General features: G+C 51.9%; 2 protein-coding genes across 2 annotated transcripts; one reads left to right on the forward strand and one right to left on the reverse strand.

Moving 5' to 3' along the window:
* Positions 1-6,067: 6,067 nt before the first annotated feature.
* LOC309683941 (olfactory receptor 14A16-like) lies at positions 6,068-7,024 on the reverse strand (the record flags this gene model as incomplete). The annotated part of the gene is made up of 1 exon (XM_082499915.1): positions 6,068-7,024. The coding sequence occupies one exon, from the start codon at positions 7,022-7,024 to the stop codon at positions 6,068-6,070; it is 957 nt and encodes a 318-aa protein (XP_082356041.1).
* A 7,752-nt stretch (positions 7,025-14,776) lies between these two features.
* LOC309683942 (olfactory receptor 5AP2-like) lies at positions 14,777-15,766 on the forward strand (the record flags this gene model as incomplete). Its single annotated transcript, XM_082499916.1, has 1 exon — positions 14,777-15,766. One exon carries the CDS (start codon positions 14,777-14,779, stop codon positions 15,764-15,766), a length of 990 nt encoding a protein of 329 aa, XP_082356042.1.
* Between the last annotated feature and the right edge of the window lie 6,526 nt (positions 15,767-22,292).

Below are 22,292 nucleotides of genomic sequence, written 5' to 3' on the forward strand. Positions count from 1 at the left end.
AATGCACAAGTCATTTCCAGTTTATCTCAGACAAGTAGTATGCTTTTGTTTTTTTTTCCTTGATAATCATGGTCATACATGAACTATTGCAGTCATCCCTCTTCTCCAGGGACAGAAAGCCTGTCTGTCTCACCCAGAGGGTTTCTGTAAATGTTTCTATCACTACGTTATAGCTGGGCTCCTATGTGGCATCTCTCTAATGAAACAGGATTTTGTTAGTGCAGAGCCCGAGGCTTGGCATTGACTTCCAAAACTGGTGTCAAGAACAAGTTCAAGGAACTGAGGCCCAAAAGGCTGCAGGGAATATCTGCTCAGCTCTTACCAGCAGTGGGGCTGTTGCTGATGCATCTAGAACCAGCTGTGCGTTGCATGGGTTGGCCCCTTGCCTCTTCTCCCAGAGACCATCCCTGCAGCCCCTGCGCTACCTACACCCAATAAATGGGGTTATTCTTCCCCTGTGTAGACATCACCTCCTTCACCTGGTTTACCTTCAGGAGCTTTCTGTTGGCCAAACTCTCAAGTGTTTCAAGTCCCTTGGACTGAAGCTCCACTTTTCAAGCTCTTAAAAGCAAGTGTGAGATGGCTCATCCTCACCTGTGATAGCTCTGACAGGATAATAGCATCAGGAATTGCAGGACACTACACGCAAGGACATGGGGCATACGTTGAAAGGATTTGCTGCCCAAGCTAGAAAGTACCGCAGCCCCAAGAGCATGGTGCATGGGGAAAGGGTTATCAGGGTAGGCGGATCTGAGTGTATAAGGATGTTTAAAAAGAAGAATGTGAGAGGGGGAGAAGAGGATAAACAGGAGTGAAAGAAGACAAGGCAGTGGTCAGGGCTGTTTGGGATCCCTGTGAAGCAGTCCTATGCTTGTTGTGAATTACATCTGTGGTCAGGGAGAACCTGAGTGCTTTCTGTAATGCTTACAAGGTGACAGAGAAGGAAGGACAGTGTCATTCAGGCTTGAAGGGACCTCAGGAAGCATGCAGACCAACCTTCTGCTGAAAGCAGGGTCATACCATATAACTTAGTGCTATGTCCAGACGGGTCTTGAAAACATGCAGGAGGGAGCTGGTGCACACTCTCTGGGAAACAGCTTCCACAGCTCAGCTGTCCTCATGTTGGAGAAGTTTCTGCCTACATCTGGCCTTATGCTCTCCTGTCTCTCATTGACTCTTGTCCTCATGTTTTGCTCTGCCTGAAAATGTCTTCTTGGACATATCACCGTAGGCAGTTACACTGCTACGTGTTTCCCCCAAAGAACTTACCTTTGCCAGACTGAACAAGCCCAGCTCCCTCAACCTCTCCTCTCAGGGCGAGGTCTCAAGCCCTGGCTGTCTCGGTGGCTTCCCCTGAACTGGTTCCAGTTTATCAATGCCTCTCTTGCATTGTAAGAAGTTAAAACCTGGGAAACATTATGGATGTGGTCTGACAAGTGCTGAGCAGAGAGGGATAAAGATCTCCCCTGGCCGTGCTCCTGCTTATCCAGCCCAGGATACCTACAATCCAGGGCCTTGTATCAGAGCTGAAAGCCAGCCAGGCAGTCCGTAGCCTCTGTCATTGCAGCGGGCTACCCAAATCGAGGGGCAGGACCTTGGATTTGTCCTTGTTGGCTGTCGTAATGTCCCTATCAGCCCATCGCTCCAGCCTAGCTAGGTCCCTCTGGATGGCAGCCCTGCCCTCTGATGTAGCATCTGCTCCCTTTGATTTGGTGTCCTCCAGAGCAGGGCTGAGTGCGAATCCCTGCATGGGGAACCAGTGGGGCCGCACAGGGACCAGGCACTGGGCGAGGCAGCCAAAGCTGATGGGGACATCAGAGAGCATTGAAGGCTGACACCACAACTGTGTCAGGGGACATCTCCCCACCCCGAACACAACTGCCCCATGGGGTTTCTGTGCAGGGGGAGCATGGGTCCACATTTAGAGCAGCAGGGCTGGGCCAGCGAAGGGACAGGGCACTGACAGGGGACACAAAGCAGCCAAAAGGAGGTGAAAGCAGGGACAGGCCACAGAAAAGTGATATTTATTGCCTTTGTGTCATGGGTGTGTTTTCTGAAAATGCAAACCTCACCTGGAGTTGTTGGTTGCAAGGGAAGTCAAGAGCAAACACAAGGAGGAGCACGTATTGTCAGGAACATCATGAAATCCCACAAGGACAGATGCCAGCTTCTGCCCCATCAGTGGACAAACCTTGGCAAAGGCAAAGGCTGAGGGCTGCCTGGCTGGGGAGCAGCCCTGTGGGAAAGGTCTCGTTGGGCAGCAGGCTGGACAGGAGGCAGCCATATGCCCTGGCAGCCAGGAAGGCCAAGAGCACCTTGGTCTGTAGGAGCAGGAGCACGGCCAGGAGACTGAGGGAAGGGACTCTCCCCCTCTACATGGCATTCATTAGGGCACATCCAGAATACCTTGTCTAGCTTTGGCACCCCCAGTACTGAAAAGGTGTGGGCAAGTGGAGCAGGTCTGGGGAAGGGCCCTAAAAATGCTTGGGGATGGGTGGGGATGGATCACTTTCCTTGTGAGGAAAGTCTGAGGAAGCTGGGTTTGTTCAGCATGGAGGAGGCCGAAGGGAACCACAGCAGGGGGGGCTCATCCTCTTCACCATGCGGCCACCCAAGCATTGGAACAAGCGCTGGTCACCCTGAGAAGTCATGCAGTCCTCCATTCTTGGAGATTTTCAATACTCAACTGGATCAAGCTCTGAGCCAGCAGGTCTGGCTGAATACCTGACGCTGCTTTGTGTAGGAAGTGTGACTACAGACCTCCCAAGGTCTACTCTGAATGAAAATGATGGAAGCACCCTCAGTGAGTTTGCAGACGACAGGAAGTTAGGCGGGAGAATTGGTCTGCCTGAGGGTAGGATGGCTCTAAAGTGGAATCTGGACAGGCTTGATCCATGGGCTGAGACCAATGGTATGAGGTTCAACAAGGCCAAGTCCTGCCCTTGGGTCACAACAACCTCATGCAGCACTACAGGCTTGGGGACGAGTGGCTGGAAAGCTGCCCAGCAGAAAAGGACCTGGGGGAGGGGGCGGGTGTTGGTTGACAGCCGGCTGAATATGAGCCAGCAGTGTGCCCAGGTGGCCAAGAGGGCCAAAAGCATCCTGGCCTGTATCGGGATTAGTGAGGCCAGCAGGATGAGGGCAGTGATTGCCCTCCCGTCTCAAGTACTTTGTTCAGTTTTGGGCCCCTTGCTACAAGAAAGACATTGAGGTACTGGAGCATGTCAAGAGAAGTGCAACGAAGCTGGTGAGGGGTCTGGAGAAGAAGTGTTATGAGGAGTGTCTGAAGGAACTGGGGTTGTTTAGCCTGGAGAAAAGGTGGCTGAGGGGAGACATTATCAGTCTCTAAAACTACCTGAAAGGAGGTGTGTGAGCCGACTCGGGCTGGACACAGGAACAACCACAAAACCACGGGTGAAAGACAAAGAACCAATTTAATCTCAATACCACGCAAATCGGGGAATCTCCAAAGTAACACCCGGGCAGAGGGACGCGAGCAGGGCATGCAGGCACCACAGAGCAGGAGAAAGTCCTTGTTAGCAGGAGCGTGTGAGCTTCGACTTGCTGTTCTCACCTGCTTTTCAAGGGTTCAAGTAGTGGTAGTTTTCCACTGTGCTTTGAGCTGCTTCAACAACAAGGCAGTGATCTCAGGTATGCCAGATAAGGTATCCCTGAGTCCATCCCAGGCTTACGTTATCTAAGTGTGGATGTTCTACTTGTGAGCACTCAGGGCTGAACAACAATTAGTGTGATGTATGTGTTGTCCAGCAGCCCAAGTGGGAGTCACTTGAGCATGTTTACAATCCTCCTCGCCAATCTTCCATTATTTTCCCATAGGAGGTTGTAGCAAGGGGGAGTCAAACTCTTCTCCCAAGTAATAAGCGAGAAGACAAGAGGAAATGGCTGCAAGTTATGACAGAGGAGGTTTGGATATTAGGAAAAATGTCTTCACAGAAAGGGTTGTCATTTTGTGGAATACAATGCCCAGGGAAGTGGTGGAATCACCATCCCTGCAGGTATTTAAAAGACGGGTAGACATTGTGCTTAGGGACATAGTTTAGTGGTTTAGTGGTGGTTTTGGCAGTGTTAGTTTGATGGTTGGAATCAATGATCTTAAAGGTCCCTTCCAACCTAGACAATTCTATGATTCTATGGTTCTATGACATTTCCGTTGAGTAACAAGGTTCAGTGTGGACCTCCTTGCTTTCTAAACTCCTTTTTGAAGCCTAGGTCTGGCTGGGTCCGATCTTAGTCTCAGATTTGGTGGCTGGTTCATGTCTAATGGAATTATTCTTACAACATGAATAATATGTGGGTAGCTATATGGATTCGCAGTGTGTCAGACTATTAATTCAGCATGCTATCAGTCACTTACTGAGGATCCATCGTGGTTAAGGGATCTCTCCGCCTTGAGTAAGGAAGGATCTCTGAGTCTCAGATAAGGAATCTCTAACCTTGAGAGGCGTCCCTGCTCAAGGGGAGAGTCACCTGCCGTGCTGTCCGCCTGCAATCCAGGGAGAGCTCACGCTGAGCCCATCCTGATGGTAATATTGATGGAGTGAAGTAGTTGGCTGCTCATCAATAGTATAGACAAGACAGTTGTGTTTCACTCTGGTATCTTGTTCTGAACATTGGTTAACTTGTACTTTTGGTTTTGAAACCACCTAGGTGGTCAATGAGTCAGTGGTCGTGATCTCCCCCTGCCGGAATTACCTTTTATCCACTTCTCCTCTGATCTTGGCAGTTCCAAGTGGTTTTCTGGGTTTGCTGACCAGGCCTACAGTTCATCGCTCTCTTGACAGGAATACCCTGCTTATCAACAATACTACATTGTCTGCTGGTATGTTCCTTAATTGAATTGTAAATAAATCACGTCTAATTACTATTCCTCTTTTTAATCTTAGGTAAATAATGAAATAGGGTTGGGGCAGTACAGAGGATTTGAGCAGCAGCAGGTTTCCTTGGTTGCTTCAATTACATTTTATATTCCGTTTTCCTGGTTTACGTCAGTGTTACTACAACATCATCATATTTTGAAGCTCCTCAGTACCCAATTCTTGCCCAGTCCCAGCCACATCCCACACAGGGATTCACAGACAGCCCTGCTTGAGAGTCTGCTGGGGTCTGGGCCAGGAGAGAGCTGGGGAAAGGCTGGACGTTCCCCTGATACAGGCACTGGACATGGTCGGTGAGCCAGACTGGGGGGTAAGAAAAGGCCCTGGGCCATCTTCCCAGTGTGTCCATGCCACCAAGGGCACAGACCAGCCTCCTCTCTCCTGCACCTCCACGGCTTTGAGCCCTTCCCCAAGCCCTGGTGCTGCACCACAACCGCTCTGGTGTGACTCCTCACCCTGCGTGGTCACACAGGACAAGCCAGACACTGAGGATTTTTACTCCTGGGCACTTTCCAGCCCAGTCCGGCTCCATCCCAGCTCTCTCCCAGCTCCCCTGGCCTCTCTCCATCCCAGAGATGGCCCCACAGCAGTGCCTGCCCCAGGGTGCTGCAGAGCTCTGGGAACTCACTCCAGAGCCCCAGCCCCTCGGGAGGGCACAGCAGCTGCTGGGGGGCAGAGCAGGGCCAGCCCCAGAGATGGGGGGCATCTGTGGCACAAGGACAAGGCAGTCAGTGGCTCCCTGTGTCCTCCTCTCCAGGCTATTCGGAGAGGTCGGCAGCCCCTCTGGGCCACCCCCTCTCCCCAGGCCAGTACAAGAGCCCTGGCCCTGGGGATCCTCAGGCAGCTCCTGCTGCCCCGGTGACAGAGCGGCCTGCCCCAGGCTGCTGCAGCCAGAAAGGTCTCTTCATTTCCCACTCATTCATGCGCTGCTGATGGTGGGTCTCACAAAAAGAAGTTGCAGCTGCCTCATTTTTTTCTTTAAATACAAAGAGAGCCTGACTCTTATTTACCCAAAGTCTCTGGGTCGCACAAGACAGGTGGATACTTAACACGACAGGATGAGTAAAAGAATTTCTTTTCAGAAAAGATCATCACAAGGGGAAAAAAGACAAAAAGAAGGAAAAAAGAGGGAAGGAATGGAAGGCTTGGCCCATCACAACACACACTGGGAATCATTTGCAGAGGAAGGTACGCAGTTTGTGGCTGCTGAAAAAATGTCTAATCCACTTCCTCAGGGCATCCTTGAGCTCCCGGTTCCTCATGCTGTAGATGAGGGGGTTCACTGCTGGAGGCACCACCGAGTACAGAACTGCCAGCACCAGATCCAGGGATGAGGACGAGATGGAGGGGGACTTCAGGTACGCAAATACACCAGTGCTGATAAAGAGGGAGACCACGGCCAGGTGAGGGAGGCACGTGGAAAAGGTTTTGTGCTGTCCCTGCTCCGAGGGCATCCTCAGCACGGCCCTGAAGATCTGCACATAGGACACCACAATGAAAACAAAACATCCAAAAAAAAGAAAAGCACTAACCAATAGAAGCCCAGCTTCCCTGAGTTTTGAGTCTGAGCAGGAAAGCTTGAGGATCTGGGGGATTTCACAGAAGAACTGGTCCACAGCATTGCCTCTGCAGAGTGGTAGTGAAAAAGTATTAGCTGTGTGCATTAGAGAATAGAGAAACCCACTGCCCCAGGTAGCTGCTGCCATGTGGACACAAGCTCTGCTGTCCATCAGGGTCCCATAGTGCACGGGTTGGCAGATGGCCACGTAGCGGTCGTAGGCCATGATGGTGAGAAGAAAATACTCTGCTGACATCAGAAAGAAAAAGAGAAAAACTTGAGCAGCACATCCCAAGTAGGAGATGGCCCTGGTGTCCCAGAGGGAATTGGCCATGGCTTTGGGGACAGTGGTGGAGATGCAGCCCAGGTCGAGGAGGGAGAGGTTGAGGAGGAAGAAGTACATGGGGGTGTGGAGGCGATGGTCGCAGGCGATGGCAGTGATGATGAGGCCATTGCCCAGGAGGGCAGCCAGGTAGATGCCCAGGAAGAGCCAGAAGTGCAAGAGCTGCAGCTCCCGTGTGTCTGCGAATGCCAGCAGGAGGAACTCAGTGGTGGAACTGCTGTTGGACATCTGCTTCACAGGGAGCTGCCCAAGGAAGAGAAGTTATTGACAGGTTAGGACAAACATTTTACAATATAACTCATTATTTCTCATAGAAACGCTCCAGTTGTCTTATTCCTTAGTAGCACCTTTGTTCAGCTCCATTTCTGGAGCTCCTTTGGTTGCTGTTGGAGTGTGCCACGAGGAGCTCAGGCTCCACTGTGCGCTCCAGAGTACTCTGTTCTACTCTGCAACGGGGCAAGGTGGGGATTTAGCTTTCCCATTCACAATTTAAGTCAGATTTTAGCCACTCATAATCATAAGATTACCAGGGGAATATTATTTCAGAGCTGAAACTGTCAGCATCTTTCCTGTAGTCTGAGTGAACTGCTGCATCTGGGGAGATGCAAAAGCATTGCCTGTGGCTTAGGGCAGAGTGAGGAGAGCTGGTCTGTCCATCAGCCTTGTTCCTGGCTCCTTTGTGCTTGGTTTGACCTGGAGCACATTCACTCTTGGTTTGACCTGGAGCATGTTCACACTGTCATATTATTCCCCAAAGAAACAGAGGACAGTGGAGAAAAGAGGATTCACTTACAGAGTGCAGATCTGCATGGCAGGACCCACAGGGTGGGTGTCTGAGCTGCAGCTGAAACCCCACTCCCCGGCAAGTTGAGGGGAAGCCCAAGGGCGGCACAGACAGGAGGGAGAGGAAGAAGGAGCATCACCAGGGTTCTCTGCAAAGGCATGCAAGGTGAGGGAGAGCCTGCAGAGACAATGCTGGAGCTCTCTGTAAGCTGAGGCAGAGGGAAGTTGGTGTTTGTGTTGCTTCCCCGAGACTTTTGCATCTTTCAGCATAATAGCTGAAGAGTCTCTGTTCCCCACCCAAACCTGAAAGTTGAATTTTAATTCCTCCTTCATCACCCAGCCCACCCAGAGTAGAAAAGTCAAAGCACAGACTCCTTCACTTTCAGGTTACCCTCATAAATATTCCCCTTGAAAAGTCCCCTCGGGAACACCCTGGGGGTGATCTGGGGGTGTGAGCAGCCCTGCCCCACGCAGCACCCTCTTGACAGCAGAAAGATCCTGCCCTGCCCTGCCCTGCTGGGGATCGCTCCTTCCACCCGCAGCTTCTCCCCGCAGTGCCATGAAGAGCTCCCCGGACAGGCTGAGTGCTGCCCCTGGCAGGTGGCAGGGTCCCTGCCCTGGCACACAGCCCCTGGGGCACAGGGACCCTGCTCAGCAGGACAGAGCTGAGCACCCTTGGCTGCACACCCACCCGCACAGCCCTGCAGCCGTCCCCGGGAGAAGGCGGCCGGCATGCCCGTCCCTCTGATGGTGCAGCAGGGAAGCCCTGCTCTGCAGCGCGTCCTTCTCCACACTCAAATACTCTGAGCGCCGCCCCGCCAGATCCTATCTACGCTCATTTTCATTGACCGGCAGCCAGAGACTTACTGTGTTCAGCGCTGAGCAGATTTCTCCCCCAGTGAACTCTCACCATCCTCCAACCCCACACTGCCTTTAACTCTCTCTCACTTCCCTCGTGTCTCTTCAGCGCCTGCAGGCAGCGCCTCAGCCCTGCTGTGCTTTTCCGGGGAGCTGCTCCTGGGCAGAGCCGCCTCTCGGCAGCGCTCCCACTTGCCGTGAGCTCTCTCCGTCCCAGGAGCCCGGCCCAGCTCATCAGCAGAGGACCAGCCCAAGGCGGCACTTTCTGTGCCCCCTCTGGGCTCCCTTGAGGTGTCCCTGGGGCTCCAGGGGAATCTCCTGTGAAAGAGGCTGAAGCAATCACTGATGTTCCCTCCTTCACCCGGGAAGAGACTCTGACTTCCAGCAGTTTCATTTCTCCTCTCACAGACAGAGTTAGCTCTAAATATCACCTTTCCTTGTCTCATCAGTAGACAGGACACCCAGACAGTGCCAGGGAGGGATCTTCTTCACCCTGCTGAGGGAAGGGATGCAGCTGCGTCAGTCAAGGCACCTCCTTCTGGGTTTGTAGTCCTGGGGCTGGAAGGGGACTCAGCTCCTCCCATGACTGCCACAACCCCACAGGTGGTGGGATTCCTCTTGCCTCAGCTCAGATGTGCCCAAAATAGGCTCCTGCAGGGGAGTTCCTTCTTTCATCTCCCATTGTAATTACTGGAGGTGGAGGCCAGGAGTGAGCTGTTCAGACACACACACCCCTGGTGACATGTGAAGTGCCAGAGGGGACCAACATGGATGCTGGAAACTGAAAGCTCTAATGGAGCAGTTCATAGAGACAGGGCAGCGTCTGGGGACATCTTGTTGAGGCTGGTAGGAAATTCTTTTGGCCAACTGAAATGACAGCAGATGCCCACACGTACAAAAACTGAACCTGTAACTATTCCTTATGTCCAGGACAGCCTATAGAGGTCTTCAGCTGACCAGATGGGGTCATGTGCCATTGGGAGAGAGAAGTCTCTCTCTTTCTGTTCTCCACCAGCTGTATTTTCTCCATGTCCTTTGAGTATAATGACAAAGGTCTCATGTGCATCTCTTTATTACGTAACTGAATTCAGGGCAACTGCATCTCAATTTCATGTCCAAATACAGGCCTGCAGTGCTACGTGAGATGCCAGGGCTCTCCAGCACAACTACACGCATCTGACACGGACACCTCAGGTCCTATAGAGGAACCCCATCCCCATTCAGACTCATTGCGAGACAGACACCACTCAGAGCATCTCAGAGCACTTTGGTGCCTTTGGGCCACTGACTGAAGCCCACCACTGCAGTGACAGAAGGTGTGCCTATTCCCTACCCTGTAGATGCAGGGAACTGCATGGATACAAAGAACATCACACCAGGGTCTCCACTCAAGTGCATACCCTCTCAAACCCTGATGGGGTTTCCCCCATCATTTAACCATCCCCTTGATGATACAATCATGGATTAGGCCAATGATTTTCACAGTTTGCCTGTACCGCAGCGTGTCCACACCCAAGGACATTTTCAACATCATCTCTTCCTTCCTGAGATCCCCTTCAGCTCCACCACAGCCCCTCAGGCCTGCAGAGACGCCACAGACAGCAGGCTCCTCTTCTGCTCTGACTGCACAGCCCATCCCCGTTTCTCTCTGGCTTTGGGGAAAGCACAGTTCACTCTTTGTGTGGGCACCTGATTTCTTCCTTACATTGCCATCGGCCATCCACTCCAGCGTGTCTCTGCCATGGAGCAAAGACTGTGCACACATGAGGTCTTGGAGGCTTGGCAGCAGGTTTCCCCATGGCAAGTCCACTCTCAGCCCTGGTGCCGCAGCCCAGACATGCACCGGTGCCCTCAGCTTGGGGCACAGGCAGGAGGAGTCCCACGTGCCATCTCTTCATTCACTTGAGGGGAATAACAACGGAGGTGTGTTGGGACAGCCCACGTGACTGGGGTGCTGTGATGAATGGGCAGAGGATGATGATGAGAGACAGGCCGGAAAGATCAGGAGGGGAGAGCTGTCAGTGCGAAGGAGATATGCTTAGATATGTGGAGCTCCTCTATGGGACCGACAAATGGAGTGAGCCCTTATGGCTGAGGGTAAGGGGAGAGGCTGGTAAGGGTGACATTGTTGTGAGAGAAAAAGAAGACCAGAGGGCTCATGACCTTTTAAAATGCCCTTATGTGCCAAGTGTGAGCATAATTTTCCTTAGTTTCTCAGTCCTTATGTGTCCTCTGAAGGGGTCTGTAATGACCTGGTGTTCACTGGAAAGGAAGCACAACAGTGTGCAGACAATCGTTGAGGTTTCTGGATGGTGTTTGGACACAGCTCGGGAGGTGGGTCTTTATAGCACAGCTGCCCGATGGGCCAACTATGGTGACCAAGAGCAGGTCATGGTTGTGGAAACCAGTGTCGTCCTCGGCTGTCATTCCCTTAGCCTCGCAAGGAGTCAAAACCTTGAGAATGTTTTAACAGCACAAACAGTTTGGTGAGGGGGGAGCTACTGGCTTTGCAGCTCCTGGGCCCCTGACAGATTAACCAGGAGGTGTGTGTGTGGCTTAGCCCAACGATTGGCTATGTAAAGGCTGAACCTCTCTTTAAGAAGTTGTAAGAGTGTGATAGGTCAGAGCTGACCTCAGTGCATGTATTCACCCCTGGCAGTGGGGGATGTCTCGGGTAATGACAGTGAATATTGAGAGGCCGGTAACAGATCAAAGAATATAACATAGACAAGTATATTAATTTTTTATATGTATATATGTATACACATGAGTATATATTTATTATTTGCTATAACATTTCAAGGAGTATCAAAAATACATATAACATGTTTCTACATATTTCTAACATTTCAAAGAACATCATATATTTTGATACAGCAAACCAATGACTGTTCTTACATTCTAAGACTGTAACTGGCACCTTAAATTAGTACCTTAAGCTCAAATAACAGCTGTGATCGAATAAAACTTCTCCTCCTTCCCATACATCATGTGGTCATAGTGTTCCTGGCAAAGAACCTGGTTGGCTCAGTGGGAGCAGATGGCAGGTTCTCAGGCCCATAGCTCATCAGATGAGCTTTCCCACAGAGGAGACAGCCAGGTGGGAGGCAGGAGCAGGAAAGAAGCTGTCTCCATTGCCACCATTGCACCATTGCCTGAGTGCAGCCTGTGCAGTGAAGGTTCCAAAGCAGTGAGCTGAGGGAGCCCACTGAGGGCTCCACTAGCAGCTGGATTAGATGGGAAGGGTGGGCTCCAGCTGGAGGGCAAACACCATAGAGGTGGGAGTCAACAAATAGAAATGGGATGGGATAGCCTGGGCATGGGCTCCTGGGGCTGCGTCTGATGCCTTTGGGTATGTGCAGTCTCTGCATGGAGAGAGAAATGTACCAAAAGCATTGAATGTCCAAAGAAAGGCCATAAACTGTGCTGGCAAAGGAGTTCCCCCTCTTCCTGGACCATCACCACCAGGATGAGGAGTGAATGTGCCCAGCTTGGACTGGGACCCCCAGCACCTTCCTTTCAGTGTGAGGCTCCCAAGATAAACTGTTATTCGATATCTCATGTCCATGGGAGCAACAGCACAAACATCTGTGTCCTTTGGGCCTCCCTCTCCTGCCTTTCCAGCCAGGGCAGAGGAACAGGAGAGGGTTCTCCCAAAGTGGAAGCCCACCAGGACTGGAAGGAGCCATGCCCACTTGCTCCCCTTGGCTAGCAAAGGAGCAAGGGAGGCCCCTGTGCACCTCCTGTACAGGTCTCCTATCTGGAAGGACATACCCACCGCTCTGCTGCCTTCATCTGCCAACAAGGCAGGTCCCTCTGCCTCAGAAGGTCTGAGGCTTTCTCATGCTGTGTGAATTGATGCAGTGATCTGAAGGGAACTGAGGTGAATGCGATTTCTGGGGATTTTCTTGTTCTGCTCACCAAATTCAGAGCAGCTCCTGGTTCAGTTTCCCTGCCTCAGTTTACATCATGTTTCATGGGGGTCAGCAGTGCCTGAGGCTGTTGAAGCAGTTTCTACCACCTCAGAGCTTCCATCCCACCAGGGAGACAATTATACTGGTTCTACTCTCTGCAAATCCTCAGGGGCGACACGCCACAGCGAGAACCTTTAGAGTCTCCTTTCTGCTATAAACCCGGGCAGACTTGAGAGATGAGGGAGCCTTCAGGTGCTGCTGGAGACTCACCTTAGCAGCTGCTGGGAGAAGAGGGCAAGGGCAGAGTAAGGAATGAGCCCAGGTTCAGGGCTTGTGGTGAGGTCCAAGAAGAGAAGGTCATGGTAGGGAAGAGGCAGAAGGTAAGACGCTGAACTTGGACTTCATTGCCATGATCCATCAGAGCTGATGTCACTGCTTCATGATGAGGACTGCAGGTTTGTGATGGATGTGCAGGGGGCTGTTTAGGTGTGAGTGTTATTAGTCAGGCTGCTGGGTCTTCAAAGACAATAAATGAGAGCATCGAGATAAGAGTTTCAGCCCCGTCCTTTCCTGCATGTCTTCCCACCCCAGCTTCCACCTTCCACCAGACTCCCCCGGGCCCCTGGAACTGCACAGTGACATCCCAGGGACAGCCCCGGGACACTTTCCTTCCTTAGCTGGGAAGGCGGGAGAGCATTTGGGCAGGTTGTGTGGGGCCACATTGCCTGTGCCCTTCACTTCATCCTTCACGGGGCTACTTCAATTGTCTCATGATTTGGTTATTTTTTTTGTTGTTGTTGTTGATGGGTTTTATATGTTTTCTCACTCTCAGAATTAGGATTATGACCATGTAGTTGTTGGGTTTTTTTTTCCAGCTCTCAGCTTTGTCACTCCCCTGCAGTGGAGAGGGCTGGGGGTATCAGGCATTCTGAATAGTTTTTGGCAAACTCTCGGCACAGTTCCTTTGATTATCACCGCTGGAACAAGTGCATTCCAGCCCAAGAGGTGGGTGTGAGGCCCTTGGAGGGCACTGCTGTTGCACAGAGCTGTGGTTGTTGGGCATGAGCTTTCTCCAATCATGCGCTGAGGCATGTCCTGGCATTGCCAACGCCCCTGACCCTGATCGTATCCCACCTCAGCCCCAGCACCCTGCGGACACCCCCCTTAATGTCTTGCTTGCCCAGGCAGCCCCTCAAGCACAGCTGGCCATGCCGAAGTCCTGCTGCTGGGCTGGGATCTGCAGGCAGGCATCCTCAAACCCCTCAGGAACCACTGCTCATGAGGGAAAAATGTGAAGCAACAGGTTCTGCCCAGCAGCTCCCAGTCACAGAGTCACAGAGCGGCTGGGCTTGGAAGCCACCCCAGCATATCAGCCTGTTCAGCCCCCGCTTCCTAAAAGCAGAGTCAGCTGAGGCAGGCGGCTCAGGACCATGCCCAGTCAAGTTTTTAATAGCCACAGGGATGAAACCTCTGCAGCCTCTCTGGGCAGCTCTTCCAGTATTTCACCACGCTATCTTTAAATTCCAATTTCCTGTATTTCAATGTGTTCTTTCTTCTTGGAATCACTGAAGAGAGCCTGGACTTGCCTTCTTTTGCCCTCCCATCCTTCCTCCCTGCACAACCTCTCCCATGTGCCTTGGCTCACTCCCAGTAACCCCTTCCCTATTTTGGGGTTTTTTTGATCCCTTCCTTGTCACTTTTTATGCCACATTTTGACCCGCAATGTGGTTTTCAGCATGCTCTCTGGCAGTCCCCCAGCACAGTGCTTTGGTCATCTGAGGCAGTATCTCCTGACCTGCCCTTTCTCAATGGAAGGGATTGGCCTGTTGGGTGGTGGGGAAGGAGTGGGGTGGGAATCCTTTCCTCCTCATGGGAGTGTTTCAGAGAGCTGTGGCCACTCACCTGCAATGTGCCCATCCCTTGCTTTGGCGGAAGGGTGGTGTCTGGCATAATGTTTCCCACAATGGCATCTTTTTGACTGGGGTTTGTTTTCTCTGGCACACTTTGTCTTTCCTGACAGCAGAAGGATGTCAGTCGTCAACACCATGAATGCAACTTGATGATCTTCAAGGTCCTTTCCAGCCTAAACCATTCTATGATTCTATGACTTGCTGGGCATACCCACAGGCATATGAAAGTTCTCTGTTTCTGTGTGAGCAAATGCACATCATAGATTTATCCTGCCGTGAGAAAGAAGAACTTCCATTGGGCAGCTCACATCTGCAGTCTCCGGGGGGTCTGCTGGGATGAGTGTTCTGTACCCATCAGGAAAAACATTTTTTTTTGCTTTCATGAGGCACGAAACACATAAAGGTCGTGAAAAGAACAATGTCCTACACATAAAATTTCTCAAGTTAAACACTGAAGCGTGATTATTTCTGATAGCGGTTCTTTGTGGAAGCTGAGGAACTGAAAGAAAAACAACATGGAAGAAGGAGAAAGGGACAACAGGACATCATCCATGGATTTTGTGCTGCTGGGAATAAGTGATGTCCCCACGCTCCAGAACCTGCTCTTTCTCCTCTTGCTTATGATCTACTCAGTCACCATGGTTGGGAACATCCTCATCGTTGTGCTGGTGGTAGCAGACCGGCACCTGCACACCCCCATGTACTTCTTCCTGGGCAATCTGTCCTCCTTGGAGACCTGCTACAGCTCCACCATCCTGCCTCGGTTGCTGGCCAGCTTCCTGACTGGGGACAGCAGCATCTCTGCACACGGCTGCCTGGCTCAGTTCTACTTCTTTGGTTCTTTTGTGACTACTGAGTGTTTCTTGCTGGCGGCCATGGCCTATGATCGGTACTTGGCCATACGCCAGCCCTTGCTCTATGCAAGCCTCATGACCTGGAAAGTCTCTGTACTCCTGACAGCTGCCTCTTGGCTATGGGGATCACTGCTGCTGGTGGTAGTCACGGCCTTCTTATCCCAGTTGCAGTTCTGTGGCCCCAAGGCCATTGACCACTTCTTCTGTGATTTTACCCCATTGCTGGAGCTTGTCTGCAGTGACACCAGAGATGTCACAATTATTTCTATCATATTTTGTATCTTAGATGTCATTTTTCCCTTCCTTTTCACACTGGGCTCCTACGTGTGCATCATAGCTGCCATCCTGAGGATCCCATCCAGCACAGGCAGAGAAAAGGCCTTCTCCACCTGCTCCTCTCACCTCACTCTCGTCACCATTTTCTATGGAACCCTCTTTGTTGTCTACATGGTGCCTAGAAGAGCTCCTCTGAGGCAGCTTAATAAACTGTTCTCCTTTTTCTACACCATCCTCACACCCCTGGTCAACCCCCTCATCTACAGCCTGCGGAAAAGGGAGGTTAGGGAGGCACTCAGAGAAATTATGAGGAAAGCCCTGGTCCTCACCCAGAGCTCATGGTCCCTTGTTGACACAGGCAAAAGACACTTCTAGCTCCTTTGAAAGCTCTGGATACCGGCTGGCTCTTCAGAAGTGTGTGCCACTGAGACCGCTTGTGGAGTGCTGAAGGGAAGATAGCAAAAGGTCTTTGGGAAGAAATATCATGGTTTAATTAACAGTCTTGAAAATGTCACAGGTTTGATTTTCCTTGTTAATAAACACCATGTGGGAAGTACTGAAGTGTCAATGTTTTCTTTTCTGGAGGAGTAAAGAAAAGATATTTGGCCAAGTTTGTGAATACTTACAAGGGCCATTATGAGGCCATCTTTCTCACTGTGGGTTCCAGGGATGGTAGTCACATGGTGCGCATCCCCCCTGTGGTGCACATTTCAGGAGCATGAGGCTCACATGGCAGCCACTAAAAAAGGTCTACCTTCACTGCACTGCCAAGGAAAAATGGGCCATTCCTATTGGGTGGCTCACGTGGGTTACATCCATGCACATCTCCTCCTGCCCCTGGCCAGGCCCTGCTGCATGCACGTCTCAGGAACCAGCTGGGGAAGCAGCAGCTCAGCAGCTGAGTGAGAAGCCTTTGCTTCTCTTGCTGCAAAGATAGGTTCTCCACCTCTCCGGCTGGAGTGATTCAAGCAGTTCCTCTTTATGAGGGCTAAAACAAGATCATCTCCTGCATCTCCCTCCCTCCACCTTTCCCTCCCCTCTTCCCAGGGAAATGAGCAAGTTCCTGCTCCAGCTGTGCTCCTCTGGCTCCAGCTCAAGGTCTTCTCTCTTCACTGGGACAACCACTCCCTTGCCCCATCTCCTCCATTTGTGGAGGATCAGGCTTTCCACCTCAGCCCTCCTTCCCCACTGGAAAGCTTTGACCCAGTGTAGGGGGTCTGGCTGGGATGGAGCTCATTTTCTTCATAGCAGCTCGTAAGGTGTTGTGTTTTGGATTGGGGACCAAAACCATGTTGATAACACGCCCCTGTTTTAGCTTTTGCTGAACAGTGTCTGCACAGCATCCAGACTGTCTCATTCTCACACTGCCCTTCCAGTGAATAGGTTGAGAGTGCACAACAAGTTGGGAGGAGACACAGCAAGGACAGCAGACCAAATAGATATGCAATGCCATATAGCATCATGCTCAGCAATAAAATTGGAGGGGAGGTTGTTTTGGGTGGGTAGCCATTGATTGGGGACTGCCTGGGCATTCGTGTACTTGTGGAAGGTGGAGTTTGACTCTTATTATCTTCTTGTTTATTTTTTTTTATTCTTTCTTCTTTTTATTTCCTTTGCGTATTAAACTATATTTATCTTGATCCATGACTTTCCTGACTTTTGCTCTTCCTAGTCTCTGCCCCCATTCCACTGGGGTGAGGGGTGAGTTAGTGAGGGAGCGGCTGTGTGAGGCTTCACTGACAGCCATGACCAACCCACCCCACCCAGTTTATCCAGGGCCGAGGGCAGGGATGGTCATTGCACCCTGGTTCTCCGCAGATCTCAACTTTTTCAGTGGCCTGTGCTATGGGAGCCCGTATGTCAATGGCCTTTGCCTCCAGGGCACAATGCTGACTCCTCCTCAGCTCCTTCACCAGTACATGTGTCTTTTCTCCTCTTCTCCCTGTGACTGTGGGGATAAGCTCGCAGTACATCTGGGATCCATTAGACACAAATGTTGGTTTTAAATGCTGCCTTCTTGCTGAGCAGGGGCTGCGGAGATGCTGCATGAGCTCCTCATTGGCTCTTTAGGCTGCCACATGTATGACAGGGCTGATGGCATCTATCGTTCCTCTGGAAAGGAGTCTGGAGGGGTGAGGAGGGGATGGGGATTGTGCACGTTCCCTGGGGTGGGCAGTGAATGGAGACTCAGAAGAGTGATCACCACACAGAGCCAGGTTTCACGGAGATGAAGCAAGGTGTGAAAGGTGGACAAGAGATGAGCTGGTCTGTGCCACAGTCCCTGGACACCCAGGGGAAGCTGCCCCAGGGCAATGGGGAGCAAACCAGCCCCGCACCCTGACCACTTCCACCTCTGGCCATACACCCCAGGCCCAGGGAGGGACCTTTGCTGCACGGCCAGTTCCATCCTCCTGCTGGGCTCAGTGCCTGCAGGGGGCATGGCCAGACCTGTGCAATCTCTCCTGGCCTAGATGCTGCCAGACCCCGCAGCAGAGCTGTCTGCACACACCAACGTGGGATTCAGCTGGGGTTGGGCAGGGGCAGGCACTGGTGGGAGGGAACAAAGAGGGGACTACTTGGGGAAGAAGGAGAAAGGGCTGCGATGGGGCCTGTTTGGGGGTGACATTTCTCCAGCCCTGAATGCACCCTGGTCCATGTGGTGTTGGAGGCCATGTGGGGCAGTGGGAAACCCACACACTGAACACAGCAGTCCTGATGCGGTTCCCAGAGGGAAAGCATCACTGCCCTTTCCCTGCTGCCTCTGAATTTGCTAATGCAGCCCAGAATGCTGTTGGCATTCCCAATCCTAAGGGCACGCTGCTCCCTCCTCTCCCATTTGCTGTCCACCCACCCTCTTTGCAGAGCTGTCTTCCAGCGGTCATCCCCAGCCGGGCCTGTTGCATAGTGTTGTCCCAGTGCAGTGGCAAGGGGAACATGGCATTTGTCTTGGATAAACATATTCCACCCAGGCAGCCCCTTTCACCAAGCCGTCAAGGACTACTGCATCCACCTCACCCCCCATCCCAAGGGCCCATCGTGTTGTTGTAAAAGGCATTCAGGTTGGTCAGGCACAGTTTGCCGTTGTTGAGGTAATGCTGACAGTTCCCAATCCCCTTCTTGACCATCAAGTTCTTGGGAATGGCTTCCAGGAATATTTGGTCCATAACCTTCCTGGGGACATAGGTCAGGCTGATTAGACTGTAGTTCCTTGAATTTCCTCTTGGCTCTTCATGAAGATGGGTGGGAGGTTTGCCTTCTGCCAAGCATCAGGAACCTCCCTGAGTTCCATGGCTTTCCCAGGATTGGAGATGCAGCCACACAATGACTTTGGCCAGCACCTTCAGCACCCTTGGCTGCAACTCTTCATGCCTGTATGAGTGAGAGTCACGTAGGACCAGTCAGTTCACTGACACTCTCTCCACATCCCCTTGGTCACCAGGCACCCTGCCCCACTCAGCAGTGCCACCACAACTTTTTGATTTCCTCTGGCTGCCAACACTCTTACTGAAGCCCTTCTTGCTACCCTCTGCCCCACCCAAGCAGTGCCCATCCTGGGGGAAGCTCTGCCCTGTGCCTGGGGAAGGTGGACATACAAGGACCAGGGAAGGCTGGAAGAAGACAGGACAGCTCTGCAAAAGGCCAAGGGGGAACGCATTGCTGAAGTTGGGGCTTGAACCTGGGGGTCATCAGATCAAACTTTCCTAGCTCAGCTCCTTCTGCCCTGCCCCAGGAGCCCTTGTCTTGGTGCCAGCCCTGCCTGAGCTCAGACAGGCATGCGAGAGGTGTGCTCCTCAGGGAGATATTGTGACTAGTCCCAGCTAAACCCCACAGATGGGACCTGCCCTCTCCCTGCCCATCCCTGGTCCCATCTCTCCAAGGGCACTGGAGCTGCCTCAGGTTCAGGCCATCTTGCACACCTCTCGTGGGATTTTAAATGCCACCATGTCCTGTTCGCTGCAGCCACGTGACACTGACCTTCTGTGGAAGAGCTCACGTACCCATGGTCCCACGGTGCTGGTGGGTCTATCTCAAATATTCCCTCCAGAAGTCCACCACAGCCAAAATGGTCCAGCAGGCCCTCCTCCCACATCAACCCTCTCATCTAGCTGGGTCCATCCCCAGAGGAACAGAGAAATGGCAGGATCTGACAGTCCTCTTTCCAGTGCTGAGGCAGGCACTGGGACAGCGTGGTGCTTCCCCGTGCATGAGCGCCTCACAGGTGCTGAGCACATCATCTCCCTCAGAGGTGAGTGCAAGCCGAGCAAACCCTCGTGTGGGATTTGACTGGATGGGCAGGGGCAGGCACAACAACGAAAAGGAAATGCAGATGAGGAAAACAAAAATCTAAAAAGAAAATGAAAATCTAAAAGGGGTGGGGTGGGAACCCCAAACCGAGGCTAGAAAAGGCATGTTCCATGGCGTGGGGAACTAAACCCTCCAGCAGAGCACAGGACACACTGCAGAGCAATAAGCCCAAAGGCTGGGATTTCTCCTGCACCTCCTATGTGGCATAAAAGCACAAGATCTTGAATTCAGGTTGGGAGGGGGATGGCCATCACAGGGATTGCTGTCACTGGAGTTGTCAGAGATGGGAGCATACCAGTGACTCTCTTTGTCTTCTCCAAGAGCCCTGACCTTCCCTTCCTGTCTCTTCCCAGACCCCTGTCTCTCCCTGTCTGCTCTGGGACGCCCAGCTCTCCCCCTCTTTACCTGCCTGTTCCATCCACCCTCCTCAGGAGCTTTTCTCCTACCGGCTTGTCAGTAGGGCTGGGCATGCTGCTCAATGGGTCTGTGTGTGGCCACATGGGTGAACATGTGCTTCTCCCATACAAATTGTGTCTGTCCTCTCCACCTCCTTCCCTCTCAATAAAACCACATTGAAAGTGAACACCATTTGGCTACGTAAAAATGTGGACAATGTTGTTCCCCATACCCACAGACAAGCTGTGCAGTTGTGACCAAAACCAATTTGGTTTCTTCTCCCTGTGGCCACCTCCCACGCCTTCCAGCTCATGTCCTGCTTCTCATCACATCCTTGTGTCATGGGCCATGTTGTGACAGACACTCACCATTTCAGGAAAGATCACCACGTGCACGGGCAATGAAAACGTGTCTGCTTTGGTCTGCAACGAGCTCTGCCCTTTCCTAGGAGGCTTTTGTACCAGCAGCAGCTGCTGTGCTGTGCCCAACCTCAGTGCTACATGGATAGCTGGGGAGAGGGCAATGGAGCTCCCTGTTTTAATGGACAGTGTTCCGCACAGGGACACTGCCAAGCCCCAAAGAGCCACGCGCCCAACTGCTTCCATTTTTCACGGCAGTGTTTGCAGCATCATCATCATGGCCCTGTTGCAAATTTTCTTGCTGAAGCCACAGGACCAGCAATGTTGAGCTGGGAGAGACTTTCCAGGATCCATCCCTGCCTTGCCCCTGAGGAGGATTTTCTAGTGCAGGTGTGAGTGAAAAGCCCTCTGAGCAACTGCATTCTATTTATTCTACAGGAGACACAGGGGGATGTGAAAGGCCAATGAAGTGTTGGTGTTGTGTGTGGCTGCTGATACAGTCAGTGGTTTCTCACTGCAGTGCAGGGTTGGGGTTCACACCATCATTCGGTTGTGTTTTCAGGCCAGGGAAGCATGTTCTTCAGCACTATACCACTGACATGAGGGTGGCTGACCCTGTGCACACACAGGGACACTTGTCTACAATGAATTTCACCTGCCGTGTGATTGCGTAGTCATTCAGTCTTAGTAGGTCTTAGGCAGATGCCAGTGCACACCCCTGCAGACCTCCACTGTGAGAACTGACCTTTCTGTCCTTCCTTTCTTTTCTTTCTCCCTTCCTCCCTCCCTCCCTCGCTCCCTCTGTCCTCCCCTCTTTCCCTTCTCCCCTCCTTTTCTCAAGTGTTGTTGCGGAATGGTGAGGAGTCCAGCCCATGCAGCAGGCCACTGCAGAGTTGGTGGGGACCAGCTGGTGGAAGCAGGGCAGGCTGTCAAGGAGGAACTTGGAATCACCTTCCAGGGAAGCAGACAATGTTTTCGGAAAGCCAAAACTTCCTCAGACTTGACCCTTGCAGGGGACATCAAGGGTAAGATGGTGAGCTGCTACCACTTCCTCAACATGGAAAGAATTAACAAGGACAGTGTAGGGCCAGCTGCTCAGCTGGGTGGAGAACCTACTAACAGCAGACCCAGATAGGTCTGAGGAACTCAAGGCCTCCTTCTCCCGACCCTTCAACAACATGTCCCAGGCCTTTGTGTGTAGGGTCACATCTCCAGAGGAGAATTACAACCAGCAGTGGATGAGGGTGGGGTCAGGGATTACTTCATGAACTGAGCCCATGCAGGTCTGTGGGGATGAACAGACTTCATGGGAGTGTGTTGACAGCTGCTGCTTTCACTGCGAGGCCATTGTCTGTCACTTTTGGAAAGCCACGGTGATGGGAGAGATCCCTGGTGAGTGGACCCATGGCACATTGCACCCATCTTTGAAAAAGCACAGAAGTTCAACCTGAGGAACCACAGGCTTTGATGAGAGTGTGCCATTGAATGAGTCCTCTGCAGGTGACATTTCTAGTCACATAAGGGAGAAGAAGGTGCCCAAGAATGGTCAGTGTGCTTGTATACTCAGGGGAAATTATGCCTCACCAGGCTGATTGCCTTCATGATAAACTACCTGTATAGAGGACTAAAGTGGATGTCATTTGCCTCAGCACAGGAAGACTTTTGACACGGTGTCCCTCAATATTCTTGTATTCAAATTAGTACGCTAGAGTCTGGATGGGTAGACAACCAGGTGGGTAAAGCACCAATTGAGTGATTGGGCTGAGAGAGCATTAATGAAGAGGTCATACCTCCCTGGATGGGCAGCAGAGGGGTCTTTCCTGGACCTTGTGCAGTTTTTA

This window comes from Vanellus vanellus (genome assembly GCF_965231255.1).
Source record: "Vanellus vanellus genome assembly, contig: HAP1_SCAFFOLD_35, whole genome shotgun sequence".
NCBI classification, from domain to species: Eukaryota; Metazoa; Chordata; class Aves; order Charadriiformes; family Charadriidae; genus Vanellus; species Vanellus vanellus.